The 25881-nt window shown below is 41.5% G+C and overlaps 2 protein-coding genes across 5 annotated transcripts in view; both read left to right on the forward strand.

Moving 5' to 3' along the window:
• DDR2 (discoidin domain receptor tyrosine kinase 2) overlaps window positions 1–16621 on the forward strand; it is a 162055-nt gene extending 145434 nt beyond the window's left edge. For all 3 annotated transcript variants that reach the window (XM_027099198.1, XM_027099197.1, XM_027099196.1), the window contains 5 exons: window positions 980–1107; window positions 3539–3730; window positions 4024–4258; window positions 6163–6312; window positions 9724–16621. In XM_027099198.1, coding sequence (XP_026954999.1) covers window positions 980–1107; window positions 3539–3730; window positions 4024–4258; window positions 6163–6312; window positions 9724–9858 — 840 coding nt within the window. In that variant the 3' untranslated portion in view covers window positions 9859–16621. The remainder of the gene's footprint in view (window positions 1–979; window positions 1108–3538; window positions 3731–4023; window positions 4259–6162; window positions 6313–9723) is intronic.
• Window positions 16622–20762: 4141 nt separating this feature from the next.
• The window catches only part of HSD17B7 (hydroxysteroid 17-beta dehydrogenase 7), a 41554-nt gene continuing 36435 nt past the window's right edge, over window positions 20763–25881 (forward strand). The window contains exons 1-2 of one of the 2 annotated variants that reach the window (XM_027099211.1): window positions 20763–20904; window positions 23165–23368. In XM_027099211.1, the coding sequence (XP_026955012.1) occupies window positions 20870–20904; window positions 23165–23368 (239 nt within the window). In that variant the 5' untranslated portion in view covers window positions 20763–20869. The remainder of the gene's footprint in view (window positions 20905–23164; window positions 23369–25881) is intronic. The other variant, XM_027099210.1, reaches the window with a different exon arrangement.

A 25881-nucleotide genomic window follows, 5' to 3' on the forward strand; every position in this document is an offset into this window, starting at 1 on the left:
TGAAAAACGTTCAATATTCTCAAAAATTTTTACAACAGGTTACAAAGGGTGGGGACCCATAAGATGTGATCATCTTTTATAAACTGTCCAAGAACATCCTGCTATTGGATAGCCACTTTGTTTTTTCCCTTTTAATTGGAGTTACATGTAAAATGGTCAGAAAACAACCTCGCCCCTGCCTTTGGTCCCAGAACCAACCACTAGGGAATGAATCACTAACCAAGATAAGGAGGAACACACTTCTCAATTGCCCTCAGAGTGATGCATGTAATATTTGACTTTTCACTCTTACATCAGTCACATGAGCCTTCTGAGAATTCAAAGCAATGATTTAAGTGGCAATAGAAGCTCTTCAACACCACCATCTAAATTCCAAATGTAATTTGGTTTCATAAGAATATGTTATTGGTTTCCAGCATGGGTGGCGTGCTTTAACCTTGGTTAGGTTTGGTGGTGGTGGAGGTAGAAAGGTCCACGGCATCTGTCTGTGGTGTTATATACACTCATTCTGTCTCCTGGGTTGAAAACACAGGCTTGTTATACAGTTACTAATGCCTAGAGGTTCTGATAATGCTAATCCCATACTAAGGGCTTACCTTAGAGAAGAAATTGCCTTATGTTTTGCACGATCCCGTAACTAAACTTCCTTGAATCAAAGTTCAAGTATTTATACCGAATGACATTTTATAGTGGGCTATGCTTTAATAAAATACCATGTTATAGATTCATTCACATATTCAATGTTCCAATCAATGTATTTCTTTTATAAAGCAGTAACATATCACTTAGCTGGGTACCTTACCATTTTCTTAAATCAGTTATTTGAGTCAAAGATGTGTTGCACGTATCTTCTTACTGGTCTTTTTGATTATTTTGCCTGAGTTGTAAGAGTTAGTTTATCTCCAGGAAATGCCCAGCAAGAGTACTGAGACATCTTCAGGAGAAATGATGATGCTGAGACTAGATGACTTTTGTCTAGGTTCATCTCTGTGAAGTGGAGGGAATGGAAAAATTCAAAGACAAAGATTTTGCCCTAGATGTCAGTGCCAACCAGCCTGTCCTGGTGGCCGTGAAAATGCTCCGAGCAGACGCCAACAAGAATGCCAGGTCTGTGGTCTGCATTTTAAATTTTCCTTTATGTGTTTCATCTTCAGGATCAGGAACCCTCCTGGAAACTTCTGAGCAATTTGTTGCTTTTGAGATGGGAAGGTCTGTGAGCTACCTCACATTTCCATTGTTGTGCTTTATTTTTCTCATGGCTCAGTAGTCTTCAGCTTCATTCTCATCTCTCTCAAAAACAAATGTACATTTTCTTTTGGGTATGCTACACATTCACTTCCTAACCCCCTTTGCACAGCACTGTACACCCCAACACACACTAAAGACTGAATACGTACCTCTTCAATCATTATACACAGACACACGCCTGAATGTCATTACCTCCCCTTGCAGACTTTTCACAATCACACACATCTTTCTTGCTAAGTTTCTCCCATTCTCCTTTTTCCCCCCACATCTCTATTTACTTTCTCATCCTCTTTTTTCTCTTTTATGCTCCTTTTCTTCTATGTCCAGCAACCCCCCAAATGAGAAGCTACCTCTACTTGGAAAAGTATCCATGGACCTCAAAGCAAAAGGATCCACAGTCCTTTAGCAGTTTTCCAAACTGGCTAATAATCTCTTGGATCCTTTACTACATAAATTGCAGTTTCCAGCCACACTGCGTTGTCTGACAGCCTTTCCATTACAGTAATGGTGAGTTAATCCTCACCCAGAGAGGCATGCTGGTTGAAAGCTGGTTGTATATGTCTCAGAGAAATCTGCACATCTGGGTAACATATGTATTTCCCCATTTGTGTTGGCTTGATGTGTCTCACTGATATTCAAATTTAGAGAAAGTTTATGATCCCTATTCCTTAAATTATCATAAATTCCAAAAATGGTGTTAGGGTTTTATTAAAAGTCTTGCAATTGAAAGGATATGGCATGAAGAAGAAAGAAAGGCAAGGGAAGAGAACTGTGGAGGTTTTGGAATTTTAACTGCAAGAATTTCAATTTAAGGATACTAGTATGAGTGAAAAGGGACATCCTCTGGGTCCCATAGAGAGATAGAATATTCCTGATATTAATCTTAGCACGTGATTGGAGAAGGTGGCAAGATGAAAGAAAAAAACTATGGGATGTGACAAAGCCTTTGCCCATTGTTTTTTTTGGTGACGTTTGGTGTCCCACCTGTGCCCACTCCAATTTAGCAGTGATGGATGGCTTAGGCTCTGAGCTCTCCCAAGCCATGGACCCCCCCGCTGGGTTTGAGATTGAAGGGGTAATGAAAGAGGAGAGGTGTTGTATCAGGACCACACTGATTTCAAGGATTTTATATTGACATAGTATGACTTCCAGTCCAGGATTCCTAGGAAACTCACAGGAGACTTATAACAGGTCTGCTTCAATAGTTTTGAGAATGTGGGCTAGTCTCACTAACCCAAATATTGCTACTTGGAAGGTTATAGCCCACTTTGTGACTCAAGGGTGGTTGTCACCATCTATTCAAACAATTATTAGTTTTGGCCAAGTGAGTACTTCTTTTGAAATGATGCTGCATTACCACTGTGAACTTTAAACAGCTGTTTTGAACAGGCTACTAAATATGTGTTGTGACTGACTGCTGGTGCACCCTGCATTAAAAGAAACCAGTATGAGAAAATAAAAAATTATCAGATTAAACCAGAGGGTGGTTATTCACTTTATAAAAAGTGCCTTCACTTTACTTATAGAGTGACTCCACGGCTTTTTGTTTGTTTTTCTCTTTTGGGGGGTGCTGCATTGGGTCTTTGCTGCTGCACGTGGGCTTTCTCTATTTGTGGTGAGCAGGGGCTACTCTTCGCTGCAGTGAGCGCACTTCTTGTTGTGGTGGCTTCTCTTGTTGTGGAGCACGGGCTCTGGAGCGCGGGCTTCAGTAGTTGTGTCACACAGGCTCAGTAGTTGTGGCTTGCGGGCTCTAGAACGCAGGCTCAGTAGTTGTGGCGCACAGGCTTAGTTGCTCCGCGGCATGCGGGATCTTCCCGGACCAGGGCTCGAACCCGTGCCCTCTGCGTTTGCAGGCAGATTCTTAACCACTGCACCACCAGGGAAGTCCCTTCATGGCTTTAAAAAAGGTAAAGACCCCAGTGCGCTTAAGATATGACTTTCAGTTGAAGGTTTTATTTTTAAGACTAGTTTTTAGCAACATATATTTGATTTAGCAAATATTAATCACTTTCTATGGGGCAGGCCTTCTGTTGGATACTAGGGATGCACATGTGAACGTCATGGTCCATGTTCCCCCCGCCAAATTATAGTTGAATAAGGGCACATCGCATTCCAGGATGAGTAGAATGAGACAGTTTCCAGGTACCAATTTCTCTGTTCTCTCAAAGGTTATCCAAAGGGAAACAAGACTCAGTATAATGGTTAGGACTAGACTTTGCTGTGTCTTCTTTGCCCTCTTGATCCTAACTCTGGCAACCTCTGGGTTTATCTATGTCTCTGTCCTCCAAAGGAATGATTTTCTTAAGGAGATAAAGATCATGTCCCGGCTCAAGGACCCAAACATCATCCGTCTCTTAGCTGTGTGTATCACTGACGATCCTCTCTGCATGATCACTGAGTACATGGAGAATGGAGATCTCAATCAGTTTCTTTCCCGCCACGAGCCCCCCAGTTCTTCCTTCAGCAACGTACCCACTGTCAGGTAAATACGCCGGGTCTTCTGTCTCTTCCCTGTGTTCATGAGACTAAGCTGGGATCTGAAGTGGGGAGCAGTGAGCCTTAAAGTTCATCATTGTTCTGGAATGGTTGGGGAGGTTAGTATGCAGGGAATAATAAAGCAGCTGCCCTTTAGGGGAAAGCAAAGAGATTCATAAAGAATAGAGAAGGGATGTTGAGGTTGGAACCCTAGTTTGTTGGTACCAACTATAGGGTGTGTACCTTTCACAGCTTCTTCTTTCCAGAGGCTACTTTCTCTCTTCCTTTATATTTCCTCAGTTATGCCAACCTGAAGTTTATGGCTACCCAGATTGCATCTGGCATGAAGTACCTTTCCTCGCTTAATTTTGTTCATCGAGATCTGGCCACACGAAACTGCTTAGTGGGTAAGAACTATACCATCAAGATAGCTGACTTTGGGATGAGCAGAAACCTGTACAGCGGTGACTACTACCGAATCCAGGGCCGGGCAGTACTCCCGATCCGCTGGATGTCTTGGGAGAGCATCTTGCTGGTGAGTTTCCTGTGTTTCTGAGCTCTGCCGTAGCAGCTGGCATGTAGGCAGATGCAGATGGTGCGTAGGGGTGCACCTGAGACAGCAGGAGGCAGACAATAAATAGACTTTGATATTTTCTCTGACTTGATATGATTTACTTTGTGTACTAATTATTATTTTTAACACTTGCCTGTTCCTGCTGATAAAATATAACATGCTTACCGTAGAAAGTATGGAGGAAAAGGTTAAAAATATACCCATAATGAGAAGAGATTTAGTACCATTTTTTTCATCTCTACCCTTTCCACCTACTGACTGATCTTAATTAATTTAGAGTATTAAAATCTTGTCATTTGAAGAACTGTTATCCACACAAAATATTTTTCTTCTGTATTAATTTCATAACCATGTTTCTAATTAATTATTTAGATGGATCTCTATATTTGTATTTTAATGATTTTCACCGTTTACTTTTTAAGGTCCTCATTCTTTGCTTTATAATTTTTATCCAGCTCTTGGTATTCTGGACCACAAGTGAATACGTTTTTTTCAAACGCCTCTTAGAAATATATCTTCTGACCATGCGTATTTGGGACAATTTACTGTTGATTTTATACCACTTAGCTGATTTATAGAATTATTAGACTTTAAACATTTACTTCCTACAATGCTGTGTATGTGTAATTTTGTCTTTTGTCATTTAATATTGTGGAGAAAAGCCTGATAGCAATCTAGTTTTGTTAATTTATTATTAATCTGTTTGTTTCTTGTTCATATCTTATAGAGTTCATAATTAATGTTGAAATAAGAAATGTATAGTTATCCCCTTCCTCTCACCAAGATAACCACTATTAATATTAATATTTTAGTGTATTTCCTTTGAGGATTTTTTCTATACATGTATTTCTCTGAATATATGTATTATATATATAATTATTTTACGTATTGGGATGATACTATGCACATACAATTCTCTCTCACTGGCAGTAAATATTCTTCAAATACATGATTTTAATTGCTGCATAATATTCTATTGTGTGGATATATCCTATAATTTAATAATGTCACTATAATTTGATATTTAAGTACTTTCCAATTTCCTTCGATTATAAATGATGCTGTGATATATACCATTTTATGTAAATCCTTATAAAGATCTTTATCATCTATATAGATGAATCACATATTTTACTCATTTCTAATGCGATTATTAAGCTTTGCTCCCTTTAAAGGTATTGTGTGGTGTTGTAAAAGATTATTAGACCAAGATTCAGAGGGTTTTGGTCCAAATCTCAGTTTTTCCATTATTAATGGTCTCGTTAACCAGGGAATTTTAGTAAACCTCTTGTCTCACTTTTCTGACCTGAAAAATAAGGATAAATAATATCATCTATGTCAGCACTGTATTTATTGAATAGAACATATGCAAGTATTTAATACCTGCTGATTGCATCTGAATCTCATTGCTGTCACTCGTTAGTCTATCCTTCAAGGCTGTGACGATTATTGAACAAGGACTACTCGGTGCACTTACACTAGATTTCCGTATCTCTCACATAGAAACAATTGCTTCCCATTCTAATTTTGCCTTTCCCCTGGGCATTTCTCCAAGGCTACCCTAGATCCTAGAGTTTGACCTTCTAACATGCACTGGGAGAGTCAGATAGCTTACGGCTGCATCCTTTTCAGCCCTTGGATCTCACCTCCAAGAGAAGTATACCTCAGCAGAGATCCTGAGGGTGAGAAAAGGGCCTGTAGCTTGGCATCGAGACAACTTCCTATTGTTGTTTCCAGATCGCCCATGAGTATCTTGGCAGTCCCAGTATTCCTTGCCCTGGGTTGTAAAAGTGGCAAAACTCCAGATTATGAAAACCTAATCAGCTCTTGTTATGCACAGATTATTCTTTTTCTTATTTAAACAGGGCAAATTCACCACAGCAAGTGATGTGTGGGCCTTCGGAGTGACTCTGTGGGAGACCTTCACCTTCTGCCAGGAACAGCCCTATTCCCAGCTGTCAGATGAACAGGTCATCGAGAATACTGGAGAGTTCTTCCGAGACCAAGGGAGGCAGGTGAGAACTGTTGGGGTTGGAGAGATGTGGCCTTGGGTGCTCTTGAAGGAGAGAGAAAGAGAAGTTCTGACTTAACAGGATAGGTCTGAGCTGGAAAATGGGCTACCTGGATCATAGTTGTTTGTCACTAATTATCCAGCTAATGTAAAAGACCAAGAACTTTTGTCACTAATTATCCAGGTGATGTGAAAGACAAGGTCCTCCCTAGGCATCCATTCACTCTGCTTTATCCATGTGTCAACCCGTTGGTCATTGGAGAACATGAGGGGTCCCCTCAGGCTGCTCCCCAACTCAAAGATACCAGAAAATAAAATCCTATCTCTCATGTTTGATCTATTTCCTGGTCTAGGCTCTATGGTTTGTCTTCCTGGTTGAGAAACATAGGAACAAAAACGTAAGCTTAAAAGTGAATAAGGGATTTATTAGCATTCGTTAAAAATTTGGTTTGGACTGTCTAGAAATGTTTCTTGACTTACATGTCCCGAGACCTTCAGGTACATCCTGGCCTTGCTGTTCTTGGAAGGCACCTCTGGGCCCAGCTGCTGTGGCATCTCAGGACTCAGGAAAAGCTGGGCTTCTTAGCTTACAAGGGCCCCAATTCCTAGTTAAGATACTACAAGTTTCCTTTGGATGACTCAGTGTTTAAAGTTCCTGTGAGACGTGAGATTGAAAGCTTGCTGGTGGTGGGAGCACTGAAACCCCAGAGTGGCCTGGCTACAGCACACACTTGGAATGTGGCATCTCAGGCAGGAAGATGATAACAGTTGAGGAGAGGGAGAAGGCTCTTGCAGAAGATTAAAAGTAGATCCTCTGTGGCTTAAATGGATCAAAGCAAGCAAAAGATAAGGGAATGACTAGAGATTGTACAATATGCAGCTTAAAAATAGGAAGGAGGGGTCCTAGAATTTTATCTTGATACTCTGTAGATGTTTTGGTAGCAGGAGATTTAAATTATCTATCTCGGTTATGGAGTAATTGCCTTCTTACCTTGGCAAAGGGCAGATTTACTCCGGTGTGCATGAGATAAGAGAGTAGAACAAGGAAAAATGTTTTTTCTCCTGGACTAGTAGCACATCATGGCCACCTGGTTGACCTACTAGATTCTTGTGGCCAATTAAAGGCGGTGCATTCAATTAGAAAGTGTAATTTTATTATCATAATGATTCTAACTTGAGTACATCCTAGAATTGTAGGCAAAGGGAGGAATATTTTAAACCTTTCAGTTTCCCTCCTCTTATTATTCAGTGACTGAAATCCCACATGGAAAAAAAAATTTACACGAGGCAAAATTGAACTATCAAACAGTCAGGCAAGAAAGGCATGCTTCCCCTCCCCCTACTTCATGTCCACTGTCTGCTTTGCATTTGAAAAGTAAAGTCAAATATTTGACTGAAGCCAAGGCCAAAGCCAAATATTACCATTATATGCTAGTAAGCTTCTCATCTATAAGTTTAAATTTTTGATAAAAGTTTATTTAATTTAACATATGGACTTACTAAACATAATTTATTAAATTTGTATTTTATTACAATTTACAAAATTTAATTACTTTAAATTTTATTAAAATCTCAGTATTCAAATTTTAAAAGTTTGACATTAGAATTAAGGACGGTAATTTCTCAACACTATCAGCTGCTAGATGGATTTTATGGTCTCTAGACTACACATGTGTGATCTAATTTGTTTTCACATGGCACAATGTCACCAACTTGTTGAACATAGCAGATATAATGCAGAAGGAAACTTTTCAGTAGCACAAATTCTAGAAAGAATCTTATACTTAGGGCTCACAGCTTAAGCAAAGCTTAAATCTTTTGTATTCAATTGGAAGTCTATAACAATAATTTCAATAATTTTAAAATGTATTTGACATTTTTGTTTTCAATTTATTTTTACAAACTGTAAAGAATTCTCAGATAGCACTTTTCTTAAAAGCTCATGGTCTAAATGGAATTAAATAATTAAAAATTGGGACTTCCCTGGTGGTTCAATGGTTAAGAATCCACCTGCCAGTGCAGGGGACACAAGTTCATGCCCTGGTCTGGGAAGATGCCACATGCCGCGGAGCAACTAAGCCCGTGCGCCACAACTACTGAGCCTGTGCTCTAGAGCCCGTGAGCTACAACTACTGAAGCCCGCATGCCTAGAGCCCATGCTCCGCAACAAGAGAAGCCACCACAATGAGAAGCCCACGCACCACAACGAAGAGTAGACCCCGCTCGCCACTAGAGAAAAGCCCATGCACAGCAACGAAGACCCAATGCAGCCAAAAATAAATAAATGAATGAATGGATAAATAAATGAATAAATAACTAAAGTTTAAATTTAAAAAAATGAATGCTCAAAACCATCATAAGATATCATCTCACAACTTTAGAATGGCTGTTATCAAAAAGACAAGAAACAACAAGTGCTAGTGAGGATGTGGAGAAAAGGGAACCCTCATGCCCTGTTGGTGGGAATGTAAATTGGTGCAGCCTCTGTGGAAAACAGTGTGGAGGTTCCTCAAAAAATTAAAGATAGAGCTTCGTTATGATCCTATGATGCATGACATAAGCTGGTGTTGGTGTGTGAGAAGGCAAGATGGAAATAGTTAATGATTTACCAGCTGCAAACGTTGGACCCATGTTTCAAAGAGCTTGAGAAATTTAGGTTTGCTTTAGGAATATGTCAATATACCAAGGTGTTAAAAAACGTAGGTAAGGAAATGACAGCAACAGATTACAGGCAAACAGAAGATGACCTGGAGTCAGTAGAGTGGCATCTTGCTGGTGGAAGCAGTCAGTAACTGGTTCTTTGGGAGTAGAGCCAAATACAACTCTAGGCTGGAATTCAGGGCAGGGCTGTAGAGGGAATAAATGTACAAATATTGGTGAATAATGTAAGGAAGAAGTCCAATCTTCTCTCCCTGGGCCAGTACAGGAGAGAGGGAGCACAGAGAAGGTTATGGTTAGGAGCTACATGGATATATCCCACATCTCAGTGACTAGGGTTTTATTCCAATAAAGGAGCTGAGGCAGCTAGTATACTTTCTGCCCTTTTGCCATGATTGGCTCAATCAGAATAAATCTCATTGTGGCTAGGCTATAAATAGAGGTTTGGTGTTCTAATCACTTGCTTTCCAGTCTAAGATGTCTTCTTGCTTCAGTTTCATCTTTTGCATGATGGTAGGGACCACAGGATGGCCCATCAGGAAATTCTGCTCCAGAGAACTGGAAAAGACAAAAGGAATGGAAAAGGGACTGATGGGATTTAGAATCCTCATGAATAGGAAGAATAGACACCCCACTCATTTCACTTTCCAAGTCCAAGAAAATGGGGAGTGGGCAAATCATACTATGATGCAACTGCTCTTCCTTTCTCTGCGCTCTTCTTAATAGTCTCATTTTTTGTTCATTTTTCTTTCCAAAGACTTACCTCCCCCAGCCTGCCATTTGCCCTGACTCTGTGTATAAGCTGATGCTCAGCTGCTGGAGAAGAGACACCAAGCACCGTCCCTCATTCCAGGAAATCCACCTTCTGCTTCTTCAGCAAGGGGACGAGTGATGCTGTCAATGCCTGGCAACAGGTCCTCCTCACAAGACCTACCACTCACCCACGCCTAAGCCACTCCATTTGGACATTGAATGGACCTGAGAGACAGAGGCTTGTTTGCCTTTATCTCTTTCTGTCCCTCGTCTCCCTCCACTCCACTCCCCCACTCTCTACCCCGACACATATATACTTTTTTTACTTTAAAGAACTAAAAAAGAAAAAAAAAAAAGCCTAGGGCAGAATAGGGCAGATAAAATCTAGTAAAGAATCTTACTTGATATACTAAAAAAGTTGGATAACAAAGGCTAGATAATTGAGATAATTTATAAAGGTTAAATATGCTTGTGTTTATGAATGTGCAGATTCTACAATATGTTTTCCATGTCATCTTGTAAAAAAAAATGGTTTCAGAAAGAAAACACTTGAAGAATAGTAATGTCTTAGGAAACATGAGATTAGACTTAGGGAAAATACTTGGTAAGTGTGGAGAATCTGATGAAATGGTATTCAGTAACTAGTCACCAATGGTTTAATTTCCTAATTCGGCCTGTAGACATGTCCTGAACTCTGCATTTTCCTCTCCTGGCAAAGTAGATGTTAACATGCTTGAAAAAACCCACCTTCTTTGAATGGGTGTTTTGTTTGTTCATGGGCAGGGATCAGGGTTGAGATCTATATGCATAGGAAATACAGAGGATGTACATAGGAAAGAATATCTACTGCAAGGCTACATGAACAGGAATCGTCATTTGCAAAACAAAAACAAAAAAAGCCTCGTGCATGGAAATATTCTTGAATAGAGAATGGACACAGGGAAAGAGACCTGTGGAGGACAGGTAACAGATGTGATGTTCACTACTGTAGAGGGTCCTCCTCTTGTCTTGTTCAGACATTTTCAGGTGTGTGTTTTAGTGAGAGCCTGATTTTGAGTCGGTACAAACTGTTGTTTTCTGATATCTTGATCCTAGGCCTTTTGGTTTATCTTCTCCAAATTTTCCAACTCTTTTAATGGATGAATACCAAATGGAACCCAAGGGCTGGTGATTGAATTTCTCAGGCATAAATCTGAAGGCCATGCACAATAGGGAATAGATATGTTCTGAGCACTCCCAAAGGGTTGACTGAGGACCAATGAGGGGAAGTTACAGGGAGATTGATTTCCACTCCTTACTAGGGAAAACATAACCAGAGATAGAACATGCAAGGATGAATGGGCTGCCTCCAGAGATGGGGAGTCCTTTGTCACTGTCCTTTTGTCAATAGGGTTTCAAACATAAGTGGTTGTGGGAGATGATGTTTAATGTCCTTTTAACCCTAGGAGTCCCTTGAGAGGAGCAGGTTGAGCGTGGAGGAGTCATTCGCTGCTGTTGCTTGGTGTTCACACTCTTGCCTTGGAGATGGTATGACCAGCAGAAAAAGAAAGTTTGAGGTTCTGGCTTCAGAATCCATGGATACTGATAACACTGTCAAATAAGAGTCCCCTCAGAACAGATTCTGAGCTTTCACACTCCACAGATCCTCAGATTCAGTAGGAAACAGGGAAAGAGAACCTTCAATTCCCTCTGAGGAGAAACAAGAAAAGATCACAATATAAGCTTCCCAAACTTAGAAGAAATAGACCTGACCCCTTGGGTCTGCTTCTCTTGCCTTCACCCAGCCCACCTTCTACACAGTCTCTCAGGAACTTGAGTGTTTCCCCCTGTCCAGCCTTCAGCATTGCTCCAGGCCACAGCAGAAGCATAAATCCCCAATCCCCAAGGTTCATTTTGCGGGTCATCTTCCTTCCCCTAGAAAACACCCTTTCCCCATGGTTGTCTTGTGAGTCTGGTCTTCAGTGTCTCCCAGGACTAACTTTGGAGAGAACATCAGTTTGGGAGCTGTGACCCTATTTCTGCCTCAAGCCAAGTGTTGGACAAGTCACTTTGCTTCTCTGGACTTTTGTTTCTTTATTGGAACAAGTTAGATGAGATGGTCTTGAAGTCTCTTCCAGTTCTGATACGTTCAGTGCTCATTGGATAACTGGATCTACAATTGATGCAGACTCAGTTATCTGATCATCTCCTTCTCTGAAGATCGTGGTCAGCAAAAGAGATCATGTAGGGAAGCCACTATAATAGTAGGAATAGTAACACCTGTCATTTGTTCAGTGCTTTAAAGTTTACCATGTAGTGTACCACATACATTATCTCATTTGATATATGCAGGGCCAGACATGTTCTTTTATACTTGGGGCCTGCCACACTCTCTACATTCCCAAGATCAGTGTTAACTTCATGTATAATTCAGAGTTCTCCAGAGAAACAGAACTAACAGACTATATATGTATATGGAATCGGGGGATTGGCTTACACAATTATGGAGGCTGAGAAGTCCCACAATCTGATATCTGCAATCTGGAGATCCAGGAAAGCTGCTGCTGCTGTAGTTCTGAGAACCAGAAGGCCAATGGTATAAGTCCCAGTTGAGGGCAGGAGAAGACTGATGTGTCAGCTCAAGCAGTCAGGCAGAGAGGGCAAACTCCCCCTTACTTTTTTCTTCTATTCAGGGCTTCATTGGTTTGGATGATGCCCACCCACATTGGAGAGGGCAATCTGCCTTACTCAATTCACCAATTCAAACGCTAATCTCATCCAGAAACACCCTCACAGAAACACCCAGAAATAATGTTTAATCTGAGTGCCACATGTCCCAGTCAAGTTGACACGTTAATCATTCCATTTCAGTAGAATCATAGGGACTTGAAATCAGGGCCTGTAGCTTATTCTCCTTTATCCACGTACTTCTGGCAGGAGTACATCCAGACCAGGCCATGACTTCCTATGTGGCAAGAAGAAAGACATAATTTCCCCTTCCTTCGCCTTATATCTCTCCACTTACTTCTTTTTACAATTCTGCGTCAATACACTGCATTTCATGATCCCATAAAAAATCATATTTAAAATGAATTTAGTATGTCTGGGTTTTTCTGGCCTTGAGTCATAGAGGTAATCTATTTCAAGCAGCTGGCAAATATGTATTGTCAGGTACAGTTATCTTTTTCTGAGATGAGGAAGGCACCATTTTCTGGTGCTAAGGCTTTGGTACTACAGATACAGTTTTAACTTCTCCCTTAGTCAGACCCATCAAGTTTAGCAGCACAAATCTGAGAGACCCAACAGAGTGCAATGGCGAAGGCTTAGTATGTAGACTTTAAAGGTAGCTGGAATCCAAATTGGAAGAATGAAGTTAGGCATTATGTAGAAAAGGAGATAGGAAAAGGGATGAGAAACTGTGGGGCCTTGTTACCTTTCTAGGAAGTTATCCTCTTCATGATATATGTGAAATATTTTATGTCCAGATTGTGGTTTTGGGGTATTCAGATTTAAATGTATACTGTTGCTGGTGAATGTCCTGATAGCTAAGTCCATATCTTGATGTGCTGTCCAGACACATACGTGCTCAGAAAAGATCTGGAGTAGAAAGAGGCCCCCGAGGGGGAAAAGTGGTTTTAATGCAATGGAAAGATCACTTGCAAGTGTATACGACTATATGACAAAGGGCATTGTATGGAAATGGAGCAAAGGATGAATAAATGAACATGCATGTGACTGGACCGGGCACGTGGGAGTTAGAAAGAAGACTACATAATAAAGGATAATGGAGAGTGCGTGAGAAGGATGGGGGAGGTCAGGGCAAGCAAGATAGACACAGGGGGTGCTGTTGAGAGTCCATTCTGAAGCATGAAAGCAGATCTCTCTAAAGAGAGAGCCGAGAGAGGACAGAAAGTAAGTGTGTTGAAGATAAAGGATAGATGTATATGGAGAGAGAAGCAATTCTGGATGATAGAGATTATAAAAGTAGTTATTTAAAAAATGAAAAGTCAGGTGCAGAGTATGACATGGAAGGGAGCTTTTCAGAGATTTAAGAAAAGGGAAGCCCAGCATGAACCTAAAAACACACAAGCAACCACCAGGGAATGCCCTTTTCATCTCACAGGAAGTGGGAGAGGGAGGCAGTTTGAACACGTGTGTTCTAGACCACCTCAGGTCCTGGGGTTTAATGGTGGTGAGAAGAAATCAACTCTTTGTCTGAACAGGACATGGCTTTCCCAGTGCTGCTTTGGAAATGAAGACCAAGAGATGGGGAATTTATGTTAGCTCATGAGGCTTTGTGTTCCCTTCTTTGCTTCTGTTAATGAAATCCATTTTAGATAATGCTCATCGCTGTTGTGCCTAGAAAGGCCACAGGGAAACATTGGAACAACAGGCTTAAGTTAAACTAGACTGAATCTTGTTTGATATCTGCACAAAGAGGTACATGCCATGCTGGAACCATGTGTTTTTCTAGTCTCATCCAGACTTCCTACAAGAAAGCCATGATGTGGGGCTAAGCCGTATGTTTTGAGTAAAGGAGAACTGAAGAAGGGGAAAGAGATGAAGATGTTCCAAGGAAATAGTCTAAAACAGAATAGCATCTGTTTTGCCCAAATATACCCCCAAAATGAAGAAAATTACAGTTAAGGCTTAAATTACTCCCAGTATAGAGGTAGGAGGGCTTTGATCCTAAATTGGGTTTATAGACCTGGAATTTGCCATCTTAGTCTTTTCAGTAAGACCTCTGACCTCTGGCAGTGCATATGGTAGGTTTCTGGAAGACACAGATCCAGATCTATGCTGGAATTTCCTTCTGAATTAAAATTTAACATTTTTATAGAAACAGATGAATGTCTTTTCCACTTGGTAAATGTCTTGGAATGCTAAATTGAGATGGAAAGAGACTGGAATGGTTAATGTTTATTGGATTTCTGGCATTTTGAGTTCTCTGCTACAATTAGCTACATTGCTTGGCTCAGACCATGGTGGGTAATTTGTTTAGTTGCTGTATCCTTTTTTCTTTTTTTTCAATTTGTTATTTTGAAATGCTTTAAGACTCCCAAGAAAATAGTACAGAGTGGCCTTTCCCTAACACCAGGCTTTCCAATTGATAACATTTTACATAACCATAGTCCAGTTTCAAAACCAGAAAATTGACATTGGTATAATACTATTAACTAAACTACAGACCTTACTCAGATTTCACCAGTTCTTCACATGTACACATTTCATTTCTGGATAGTTTTAACCCTTGCTGATTTGTAACCTGGTCTTCCTGGTTGCATCAGGAAAGGCATTGTCTGGATACAATTCTATAAAATCCTAAAGAGAATATAACAAATTAATCTGTTCCTTTATCAACAAGCAATATCCTACCTAGACTGTTTCCACATTTTCTGACTAGTTTGGCTGTTCAGCATCTGAAACAATCCAAGAACGGCTTAGAAAAATCAGGCAACACAAAGGACAGTAAGACCCACAGCTCACTAGCTAGGATAGAAGGAAATTAATTATAGGTGGTTTCTGCGGTTCCTACGAGTAGGATTTGTATGATGGCAAGGAGAGGACTTTAGAATAAATCAGAATTTTGGTCAAGAGCTAAGGTGGTACTTCCTTAATGGCACCAGGGAGAGCTTTTGGAAGGAATAGAGTACAATGGTAGAGACCCCTAGTGAGTAGCAAAACACTATTCTCAGAAGAGTAGAGAAGTTTCATTTGCCTGAAAGTCTATTCTTAAATGGAATAGCAACCACATTGGACCAAATGAAATGCAAATACAGCTGCAACCTACAGGTTGCAGCTGTAGCCCAGAGGTTTGGAGGGGACAGGGGAGTTGAAACTCTGGTTTTGTGGATTACAGCTTTGAGTTTTATGATGGCATGTTTAAGCTGCCCTGTTTAAGGGTCACAAGATTCTACGTGAGTTCACCTCTGTATACCCCATGTCCTGTAAAGTTCCTAGCACATAATGAGCACACCACAAATATTTGCCGAATGTTGTTTTTTGAATGAATAAAAGGTAGAAGCAGACACTTGTCATCCGGCATAACTGGGGTGAATTTAGGGAAAATTGCTTTGCTCTAATGTAGAGGGTTTATTTTCAAAGGAGGAAAGAGGAAAAAGTGCCCAGACTTGTACCTGTAAGTTACATCCTCCATTTCTAGGTTTACTGATGGTGAAATTGATCTATGGAAATGTCTTATCCTTTGAGGTATTTAGACAGAAATGCAAGGTACTTCTCTACATGGCACCCCATCAAGAGCAGGGAGCGACCCTGGCCCCAAACCCAGCTCTTTTGGAACAAGATTTTTAGTTTCTCTCGCAAACACCTTGTCAACAACTTCACGGGCCTGCAAAGGAGAAAGATGGGAGTCCCAAGCTAGCCCATGCTTACTCACATTCACAACTGCATGTAAAGGAATTTGCAAAGAGACTCAAGGGAAAGCCCAAAGGGATAGGTAATCACTTGCAGTGAAAAACTGTTTTCTTGAAAAGAGGTTTGGAAATAATTGAAAGTTGAGTGGATTCCTACAAACGCACCAAGAGTTTGTAATCTAGCCTATTCATTTTATGTCCTTTACTATTCATGATATCCTATTCTTCTACCCCGTTGTCTGGGAATTTTTTCTGAGGATTGACTTTCTGAAGCAATGTGGTGCACTCTTCCTATGAGGAGGAAACATCTGGGCTTTATTCTGCAGGCTTTGGAGGATGATGTGTCTTGTCAAGGGGTAAATAGCAAACTGATTTAATTTTTGCTTAAAACTATCTTAGTCATTCCAAAATAGAATGCATAAAAATTCTCTGTATTAGAAAAAGAAATGAGATATACCAATTGTATATTGTCTTTTCTTTATTTATTCTCTGTAAGTCTGTCAGATGATAAATTGTAAATAACGATGATTAAAGAAATATGCTACTGACGGATCCTTTTTTCTGTGAAAATAGCACTGTTTCTGGGTTTTATTACCCTTAACTCCTTACTCCCTTACATCCTTTTTGGAGAAGTGATGGGGGGTGGGGACACAGTTGAGGGGTGTATGTGGTGGGGATGCCTGTTTGTTGAGGGTTATCCGACAGAGGGTTATTTACGTAGGCCTCGCATATATTAGTTGATTGTTTATTGGAAGAAAATTACTTTGGTCCCTGGCATATCCAAACATACTAGAGATTGGGATTTTATGTTTTCACATTGGTCCAGTTCCAGGGAATCTAGTCCAGAATTAGGGATGCTTTATTATTGTTGTTACAAAGTTGTCTTGTTTGATACACAGAAATCCCTTCTAAATCCAAATATTGTCTGTCTCAAGACTGCTCACGCATACAAAGAGCAACAAAAAACTATGAACAACCAGAATACAGACTCAGTCTTCATAATAGAGAGTAGGATGGAACCACCCAAAACAACATACATCTTACCTGGTCCCTGAAGAATACATTTATACTTTTAATAATCTGAGTAATATGGACTTATTTTTTTTTTCAGTGACAGCCATAGTAGGTAAGGGAATGGATATAAATTCCCAGAGAATAACCAGAGGACTCATGAATGTACACTCTGACCACCAGAGTGTCTGGTTTGATTCCAGGACTAAAGGCCAGGTGTTCAAGTATCTGTGTAGTGAGAGTGGGGTATTGGGGGTGAAGGAGAAAAAAAATAAACAGGAACAGCAGAGATGCTCAAAGAGGTACAATTCTATTCTCAACACCTATTGCCTAAGTTTAAAGATAGACATGAGTGATACATTTGCGTCCATACGTGATAAGCCATAGATACGTATTATGCATATATCTGAAAATATAATTCGTTACTGAGGACGGAGATTATGTCTGCTTTTTTACATTTTAACTAACAACTTGAAGGGCACTGCATTTTTCAAGTGCTAAGAACTAGAAAACTGATATATCTCCATTTATAACTTTATACTCATTTGTATTTGAAAAAGTAATGTATACACTTATAACATCCTCTGGTCCTTGAGTCCTCCGGAACAATAGCTTCTTATGCATAAGCAACAGATGACCTTTTACTATCTAATGAAATGGGTAAAATCCCACTCTCAAAGTAGTGTTGCACCAGGCTGGTTGTATAGTGATTTGAAGAAAAAAAGAGATGAAAGATATCTACAAGAAAAGTCACATGACCCCACTGGCAGCTGTTCTTTTGCCCCTGTTTGCAAACCAGAGGGAAGTTAGTTCTGGAGAGAATTATAAGGGCCCAGAACAGAGCTCTGTTATGGAGGCTAAAGATAACTTTACTCATCTTTATCTACCTAAGAGCTATTTCAGGCACGATAAAAGAAATCAGAGATCAGTTTCAGGGTTTAGGGTAAAGGCAGATTTATTATATGAAGTAGCGAATAGACAGTCAAAGGTGAAGTGGCTACATTTACTCTTCCAATCATGGGGCCAAGGATTGGGATAAATGGGATCACTGTGCACCATGTTTCCTTCTGGTATTTCCAGGAAAATAGTCCATGAACAATACAAACTCAAGGTGACTAGTTTGAGATGATAAAAAAAATTACATTTACTTGTAAATAAAAATGCATTATGACTCTTACTGAGCAGTATCCTACATGTGATAAAATATTTTTAAAATACAAAATTAAATAGCTGTCATCAACAGAGTTCTATTCTCCTTGTCTCTCTGGCACCTCTAGCAGTTCAGCCTGTCTTTCAAAGGTTCCAGAACCTTGAAAGTAGCAACTTTATTTGAAAGAAGAGGAGACCAAGGTCTCCTCACTTGGCTTGGATGGACATCATGATGGAAGGAGAGACTGCTGGTCTTGCTCTGAAGTCTTCAGGCCTTCACTTAAGTCACAGTCAGTCCTACAATGGTTGTCACCCTAAGATTGTGAAGATGCTGCATCTTCACCTTATTTGTAGGAATGAGTTTTTCATAGGATAGCCACACAACACTTGTGTCCCCTCTCTTATTCGTTTTACAAGTCATCTCAGAGCTCTAAGACACTCTAAAAGGAGACTTTGGGTCTAGATTCTAAAGTTTGGGGTGTACCGTCAGGCCTTATAAGATGGCCTCTCTCTTGCTCTCTGTACAGCCCTGCCCTACCTGGCCCTGCCTCACCCTTACCTTATGCACATGACTGCCTCCTTCTCCTAAGCGCAAAGTTTAATTAGTAACTACCTCTATGATCAGCCCAACCCCCAGCTAACTATTGTTCTAGCCCGAGGACCAGAATGACTCCAGTATGTTTGATCATCAACAAGAAAATCTGGCCCTTGCAATGGTTGCTAAACCAAAGAACAAGACCTTCCAGCAGTCCCCCTGGCAACCAAGGAGCTCTTTTGATGTCAAATCCCCTATTACTGATAACCTTCTCCTCTACTGTGTAGCGAAGATTGCTGCCTTGTCCTGCCTGCTGTTGGCCATACACAGTGGGGTGTCACTCCAGGATCATTGCCTCTGACTTGTAAGGTTCCCTGTGCAATAAATCATTGATGTCTCTGTAGCTGACTTCTGGTTCTTTCTTTGGTCTAGCGACTGGGCAGTTGCAAGGATTGCAAGACTGCAGGGTGCAGCCCAACATGGGGTTAATTTTACCCCAAGACTTTGAGAAAATATTATTAAATTGTGGCCTCTTAGAATAATTGAAAGTGGGATTAAGGATAGTAGCTGAGTTTCACCCAAATAATAAAGAAGAATTGATAATTTAGGAATCAAATCTTTAATAATCACATTTATTCTTTCAGTCTAATTTTATTGGTATAAGATTTATCTCATACTAAACTGATACCAAATTAATCAAAACCTCTAGGGTATTCAAAAGCCAATATAAATGATCTCAGTCATATCTTTCAGAGATCATTGCTGTTTATAAATAACTAAAATTTTGAAAGAGGCTGTGAAATAAAGTGTGTTCCACAGAGTTTGATACATGATGTGCAGTATTCCGTAGTGTGGACGGGGACTGGTGATGGCCACATTGTTAACAGTCCACAATAATCCAGAAACCTAAAGTAAGTTTTTTTTTTTTTTTTTTTTTTTGCGGTACGCGGGCCTCTCACTGCTGTGGCCTCTCCCGTTGCGGGGCACAGGCTCTGGACGTGCAGGCTCAGCGGCCATGGCTCACAGGCCCAGCCGCTCCACGGCATGTGGGATCCTCCCGGACCAGGGCACGAACCCGTGTCCCCTGCATTGGCAGGTGGACTCCCAGCCACTGAGCCACCAGGGAAGCCCCTAAAGTAAGTTTTTATAGCAGTTTGGCAGAGTATCATCTGTTGAAGCTAATTAAAAAAATTGGGGCTTGTATGCCTTTTGCATTTTATTTCATTTTTCTAGTAATTTATTTTTATTGTATATTACAAAAGTACCCATCTGGGATGGCTTTGAAAAACAAAGCGGGTCTTTTACCACAAAGAGTTTGAAACATAATGAAATAGGAGGTTACAGTACACGACCCATTGCGTCCTATGGAGTTCTGAGATTCTCTGGTTCCATACCATATTCCAAGTTTTGAAAATTGGTACTTCATGCATGATTCTACGTAAAGTTCTTAATAAAACAAATGTTCATTTTCGCGAAGATGAGTTTTTTAGAGGAGGAGGAGTTCTGGGGCAGCTGCGCTGTTAAGTGGCACAGTGCCTGGATGGAAAACTAAGTAGATGATAGTCCCCAAACTTCAGTTCCTAGATTCAAACCTTTCCTCTAAAATAAGGAGCTTTGGTGCAAATATCCTGAGGTCTTCCTGCAGTGAAGCGCCAATCGGAGGCGCCAGGGTATCGACCCTGTGTATACCACGAAGCCCGTACCCTATCGCTCTGCTGGGAGCACAGCCCAAGCAAGACAAACGCCTTGCGCCACCGGCGCGCGCAGGGTCTGGGGCGGGACACCTGCTCCGCCGAGGGGCGGGGCGAGCAGGGTCAGGGGCGGGGAGAGCCCGGATTGGCTTGGGCCTTGGGCGACATGCGGCTCCGCCCCTCGGCCTATCTCACTCCATCCCCGCCCCCGCGCCGCGAGCGGAAGGCGGGCTGCGGTGGAGGAGGGGCCCAGCGCGAAGTAGATGACGCAAAGGGAGGCGGGGCCCCGCCGGGCCCTGATTGAAGGGCTGGGGGCGCGGCCGGGGCGGGGATACGGGTCAAAGTATAATACTTGTGAGAAGCCTTGCGTGGTACCTGCTTCCAGGGTGCGTGGTGATAGGGTGCGTGACCATGCGGAAAGTGGTTTTGATCACCGGGGCGAGCAGGTGAGGGCTCCATCGCGATACTGGCGGCGGCGGCGGGGTGGAGTGGGGGGGCGGTCCGAGGGAGCAGGAAGTACCGGGCCAGGAGGACCTGCCACAGACCGACCCTGGGAGCTCCCGTCGCTGACCCTGCCTCGGTGGGGACTATGGCCGAGACCCTGGCCCGCTCTTCCCTGGGTCCCCCACTGCGCGAGGTACCGGACTTGTCGGCCCAGTGAGGGGCTCAGTAACTGGTGCTTTGAATTAAACATGACAGCGGAAAGAAAACTAGAGCGCCACTAAGAGATGAGTCTCTCAATGACGATACTGTCTGTATCCAGGGAAAGGGCGCTTCCCACGCAGACCTCGCCTCCTTCCCGTCTTTGACTTTCTCATCACTGGTAATTTAATCGTGACCAGGTTGCCATATTTTGTACTCCAGCTGTTTTTTCTGTGCTAGGCTTCTGGTCCTAGGTAAATTTCAGCGTCCATGAGTGTTAGAACACTGGGGGGGAAAATCTCATTCCATGTAACACCGTGCTAGACACCTAGTATATATACTCTTCAGAAACTCAGAGAAAAGCAACTTTTTCCTGTTAAGGCATGGAAGGAGTGCAAATAACCATACTGCCAATGAGTAATTACTCCAGGGTTGGGCATTTGGATTCAGCCTCTTCTAGTGCCTGTTTTACTTCTCATTTGCTATTAAGTGAACAGTGTGTGGAGGATGAAAGTAACCAAACCATTTTTCTAATTGTTGCATTTAGAGTTTGGGGGGGATTAAGACTGAGGATATGTTAAATGTCATTTAAAATTAGTTCACTTTCAGTTATCTGGCCATGTCCTTGTTGACTAAGCCAAACCTGGCAGGTGTCTGTAATGGGCAGAATTTTAGCATGCCCTCACCTGAGTAACTTTAACAACTGGTTCAGTGCTTCCTATGTGGAAGTTGCTTAAATAAGTCAGACTTGATTTTGTGTGTTTGTTTCTTTTACAAATATTGTGATACGTGCAGTTGTATATTTGTAGTAAAGGCCTATTCTCAAGTGGGGATGAATAAACATAGCTATATTTGATGCTCAGGTTACTGATGGTACTAGACTTTTTGCCTGGAATCAGCTTAAGTCTTGGAAGAAAACCCATTTACCCAGGTTTTCATTGTTATCAGCCAACCTGGTCTGAATGCTGTCCCCATTATGTGGTTTCACAATGCTCTTTCTGAAGGAGGTCATTTATCTTTGAAACTTGTACTCATTCCTGCTTCTCTCTCCTGGTACCCATCTTATATGTCCCATTCCTATCTTCTACTTAATCATGTTGAGTTCTTTCTCTTCCTGTTGGTTATTCAATCGTAGCAGTTGGGAGGGACTTGTATCTCCTGCCATGTTACTTATACCTTTTCCTTGAAAGATTCATCCATTCCTTATCAGGAATTTCTGGTGCTCCTGCTACTGGCCATGATACCAACAGATAGTAGAGCCCTTGCCCTCGAGGAACTTAGCGGAGTAAAACATGCACACCGGGAAACACTAATAAGATGTTCTTTTCCACATTTGCTGGTGAGGTACTGAATCACTTTCATGAGTGTCATAATCAGTGTAAAGTGAAAACCACTGGCAGGATAAACTGTCTTAAAAGAAATGCTAAAGGAGAACTCTGATTTGCAGTCGAGTTATTTGGGTCATCGAGCTTTTACAGAATGAAAGAGACACAAACGGGACAGCGTCCTGAGCCAGTGACTATTAGAGTTGGAGAGTTCCCCTTTCTTTACATAATTTTTTTTTCTTTTACATTTTTTTATTGCAACATTATTATTTTTTTATTGCTTTACAATGGTGTGTTAGTTTCTGCTTTACAACAAAATGAATCAGTTATACATATACATATGTTCCCATATCTCTTCCCTCTTGCATCTCCCTCCCTCCCACCCTCCCTATCCCACCCCTCCAGGCGGTCACAAAGCACCGAGCTGATCTCCCTGTGCTATGCGGCTGCTTCCCACTAGCTATCTACCATACGTTTGGTAGTGTATATATGTCCCAAAATGTTCATTGCAGCTCTATTTACAATAGCCCGGAGATGGAAACAACCTAAGTGTCCATCATCGGATGAATGGATAAAGAAGATGTGGCACATATATACACAATTTTTTAATTCTTTCTGTCTACCTGGGCTCCTGGTTGGGGCTCAAGCTGACAAAATCAGTCTTCTGAGCCAGGGAGAAATGCTTCTATTTGGCACCATCTCATTGAATGCATATTCTGTATCTGAATTGTCCTTTCAGTGGCGTTGGCCTAGCCCTCTGCAGGCGGTTGCTGGAGGAAGACCATGAGCTTCACCTGTGCTTGGCGTGCAGGAACGTGAGCAAAGCGGAAGCCGTCCGCACTGCTCTGCTGGCCTCCCACCCCACCGCCGAGGTCTCCACCGTGCAGGTGGATGTCAGCAGCCTGCCATCAGTGTTCCAGGCCTCCAAGGAGCTCAAGCAAAGGTATGCCTCTTGTGGATGGCTTTTCTCTCATGTGATTGTGCAACACAACAGCTAATAGAATAAGAAAGGATAGGAAAACCTAAAAAAGAAATAGGTGCAGTATAAAAAGAAGTTACGCTGAGGAAATCTGTATAGAGTGACCCGTTATTGCCTTGCCTCAGTACCAAAATTTCATTCTCAGTCAAAATCATGACCATGCCATGAAGATTAATTTACCAGTGTATTTTGACATGTGGTCAGTTGTGAAGCTTTATGTTAGTGTAAGTCCTTTGATGTTTGAATGCATTTTTTGCATCTTTCCTTCACATAAGAACTTCATTAAGTGGTAGGGCAGGTACTGACAAGTGAAGAAACTTCCCCAGGCCACTAAAAATTTGTTCATACCTGGTCAGTAATTGGCATGTAATAAACATTTGATAAATATTTAGTATATGAAGGGATAGAGTCCTTGGATGTATAAATTCCCAGAAAGTGTGTACAATAAATTGCATATGGGTGCACAGTGCATTTTTCTGGAGAGGGCATGCTTTTTATTAAATTCTAAGAGGAATTTATGATCAAAAAGTCAAGAACCCTGCACTAGTCCATGCTGAGTCCTAGCAATATCTGGAATAATTAAATTTAATCAGTCATTTAATTTAATCAATAAATTATTAATTATATTTTTGTAATTGAGGCCCTTACAAAGCAAGAGCTGCTTTATTTCCTTGGACAATAAAATGAACTTCAGTATACATAAGACCTTGGTTAAAGCGTTGGCTGAAGAATAATAGTTTGCTTTTGTTTTGCGGTACGGGGGCCTCTCACTATTGTGGCCTCTCCTGTTGCGGAGCACAGGCTCCGGATGCGCAGGCTCAGCGGCCATGGCTCACGGGCCCAGCCGCTCCGCGGCATGTGGGATCTTCCCGCACCGGGACACGAACCCGTGTCCCCTGCATCGGCAGGCGGACTCTCAACCACTGCACCACCAGGGAAGCCCAATAGTTTGCATTTTGTATATGTTTATTGATAGCAATTTGCATTACCCTGTTCCACATGTACAAGTTACAAAGTGAAACTGGTTTTCTTCGGCACAGTTTTCCCTGCAGCCTTAGCCCTTTGTAAATGAGGGTTTGCTCTCCTCTACTGCTGAGCTCCTAGAATTTTCTGTCACACTGTCTTTCTAAAAACTGAGCTTTTCTAGGTTTCACATCTACTTTTCCATAACTTGTCTCCAAGTCTGTGAAACTATACAGTCAGTGTCCTTGCTGATTTAAAAACCCTCAAGTCGGGAGAGCAGTTACGAGTTTCAAGTCGTGTTTGCAGGCTTTCTGTCCCCAAACCTTCTCAGCCAGTTGGCTCTCTCATCCTGTTTTGTACAGATTTAGTTATTTCCTTGTTTAGCAGAATAGAACCTTCATCCTCAGTTAGTCGTAGCCCATTTCAGTACAGTTTTGAGATTTCATGTTGTGACATTCATAGTACTGACTATTCTCAACTGCCTTCAGAGGCTCAGGATAGCTTATCACAGTTTTAGTAATTTAGTATTCAGTAAGATATTTAGTAATTCGACCCAAACGTAAGGGGGGAGGCTGTGGGGAAGAAGGTAGCACTAAGATGATGAGTTGTCCCAGCTGCCTGTCAGCATTTAAGTGCAGTGTTGATGTATTTATTTAATCCTCAAAACAGCTCTCTTTGAGGTGGGTGGTATTATCCGAATTTAGGAAATGATGGTTGTAGTGATACTGACAAATTTGGGAATATGTGACAGTGTCCAGATAGATCTCTTGCTTATACGAAAGATGTCTTGCACTTCATGGCCCAAATGGATATCTTCGACTGTGGACCTAAATTTAGAGGCTAAGAGAGCTTGAGAAGGGCCCTTTCCAGTTGGCTGAAGCAACACCGTTCCTGATGCTGGTCTTTCCACCTGTGATACTCTGTTCTATTAGATTTGTGCCGCTGAAAACTGATAAGGAATAGTGGTTCCGTTTTATCCAGAATAGAGCACTTGTGTCAATCATTTAAGCTTTCAAGGGTACTATGCCGTTTAACTGCAGCCAGACCTGAATTTGGAAATTTGCCATTTCCACTCTTCGCTACACATTCCCTCTCCATTCCCAGCGAGATTTGTTAGTATACTTAGATGAAAGTTTGCAAGTTAGATAATGGAACAACTAACAATAGCTGGACCCATACTGTCTTTGTGGCTCTTACATGGATAACCTGATGGTATCAGTATGAGCAATTTAAACAGTCAGTTTATAATTAGAGCCATGCGGCTGTTGATTACTTATAGGATGATCAGGAAATGTTGTGTGTGGTGTGTATTGGTAACCACGTATGATCCTGAGGTACCAGCTTTAGTAGCTGTGGCCCGTGTTGTCCTGGATTATACGGAGGACAGGGAGACAGTGTGGTGCACAGAATTCTAGGCGACATTTTGAATATTCATAGTATCTGTAAGTGTAATGAGCACGGGCTCTACTTACCTTGAATCTAGTTCAAAAAGAATACACTTAGATCAAGGTTTA

This window comes from Aethalodelphis obliquidens, unplaced genomic scaffold, assembly GCF_003676395.1.
Source record: "Aethalodelphis obliquidens isolate GAN/ISIS:26980383/991018 unplaced genomic scaffold, ASM367639v1 scaffold130, whole genome shotgun sequence".
Classification (NCBI taxonomy): domain Eukaryota; kingdom Metazoa; phylum Chordata; class Mammalia; order Artiodactyla; family Delphinidae; genus Aethalodelphis; species Aethalodelphis obliquidens.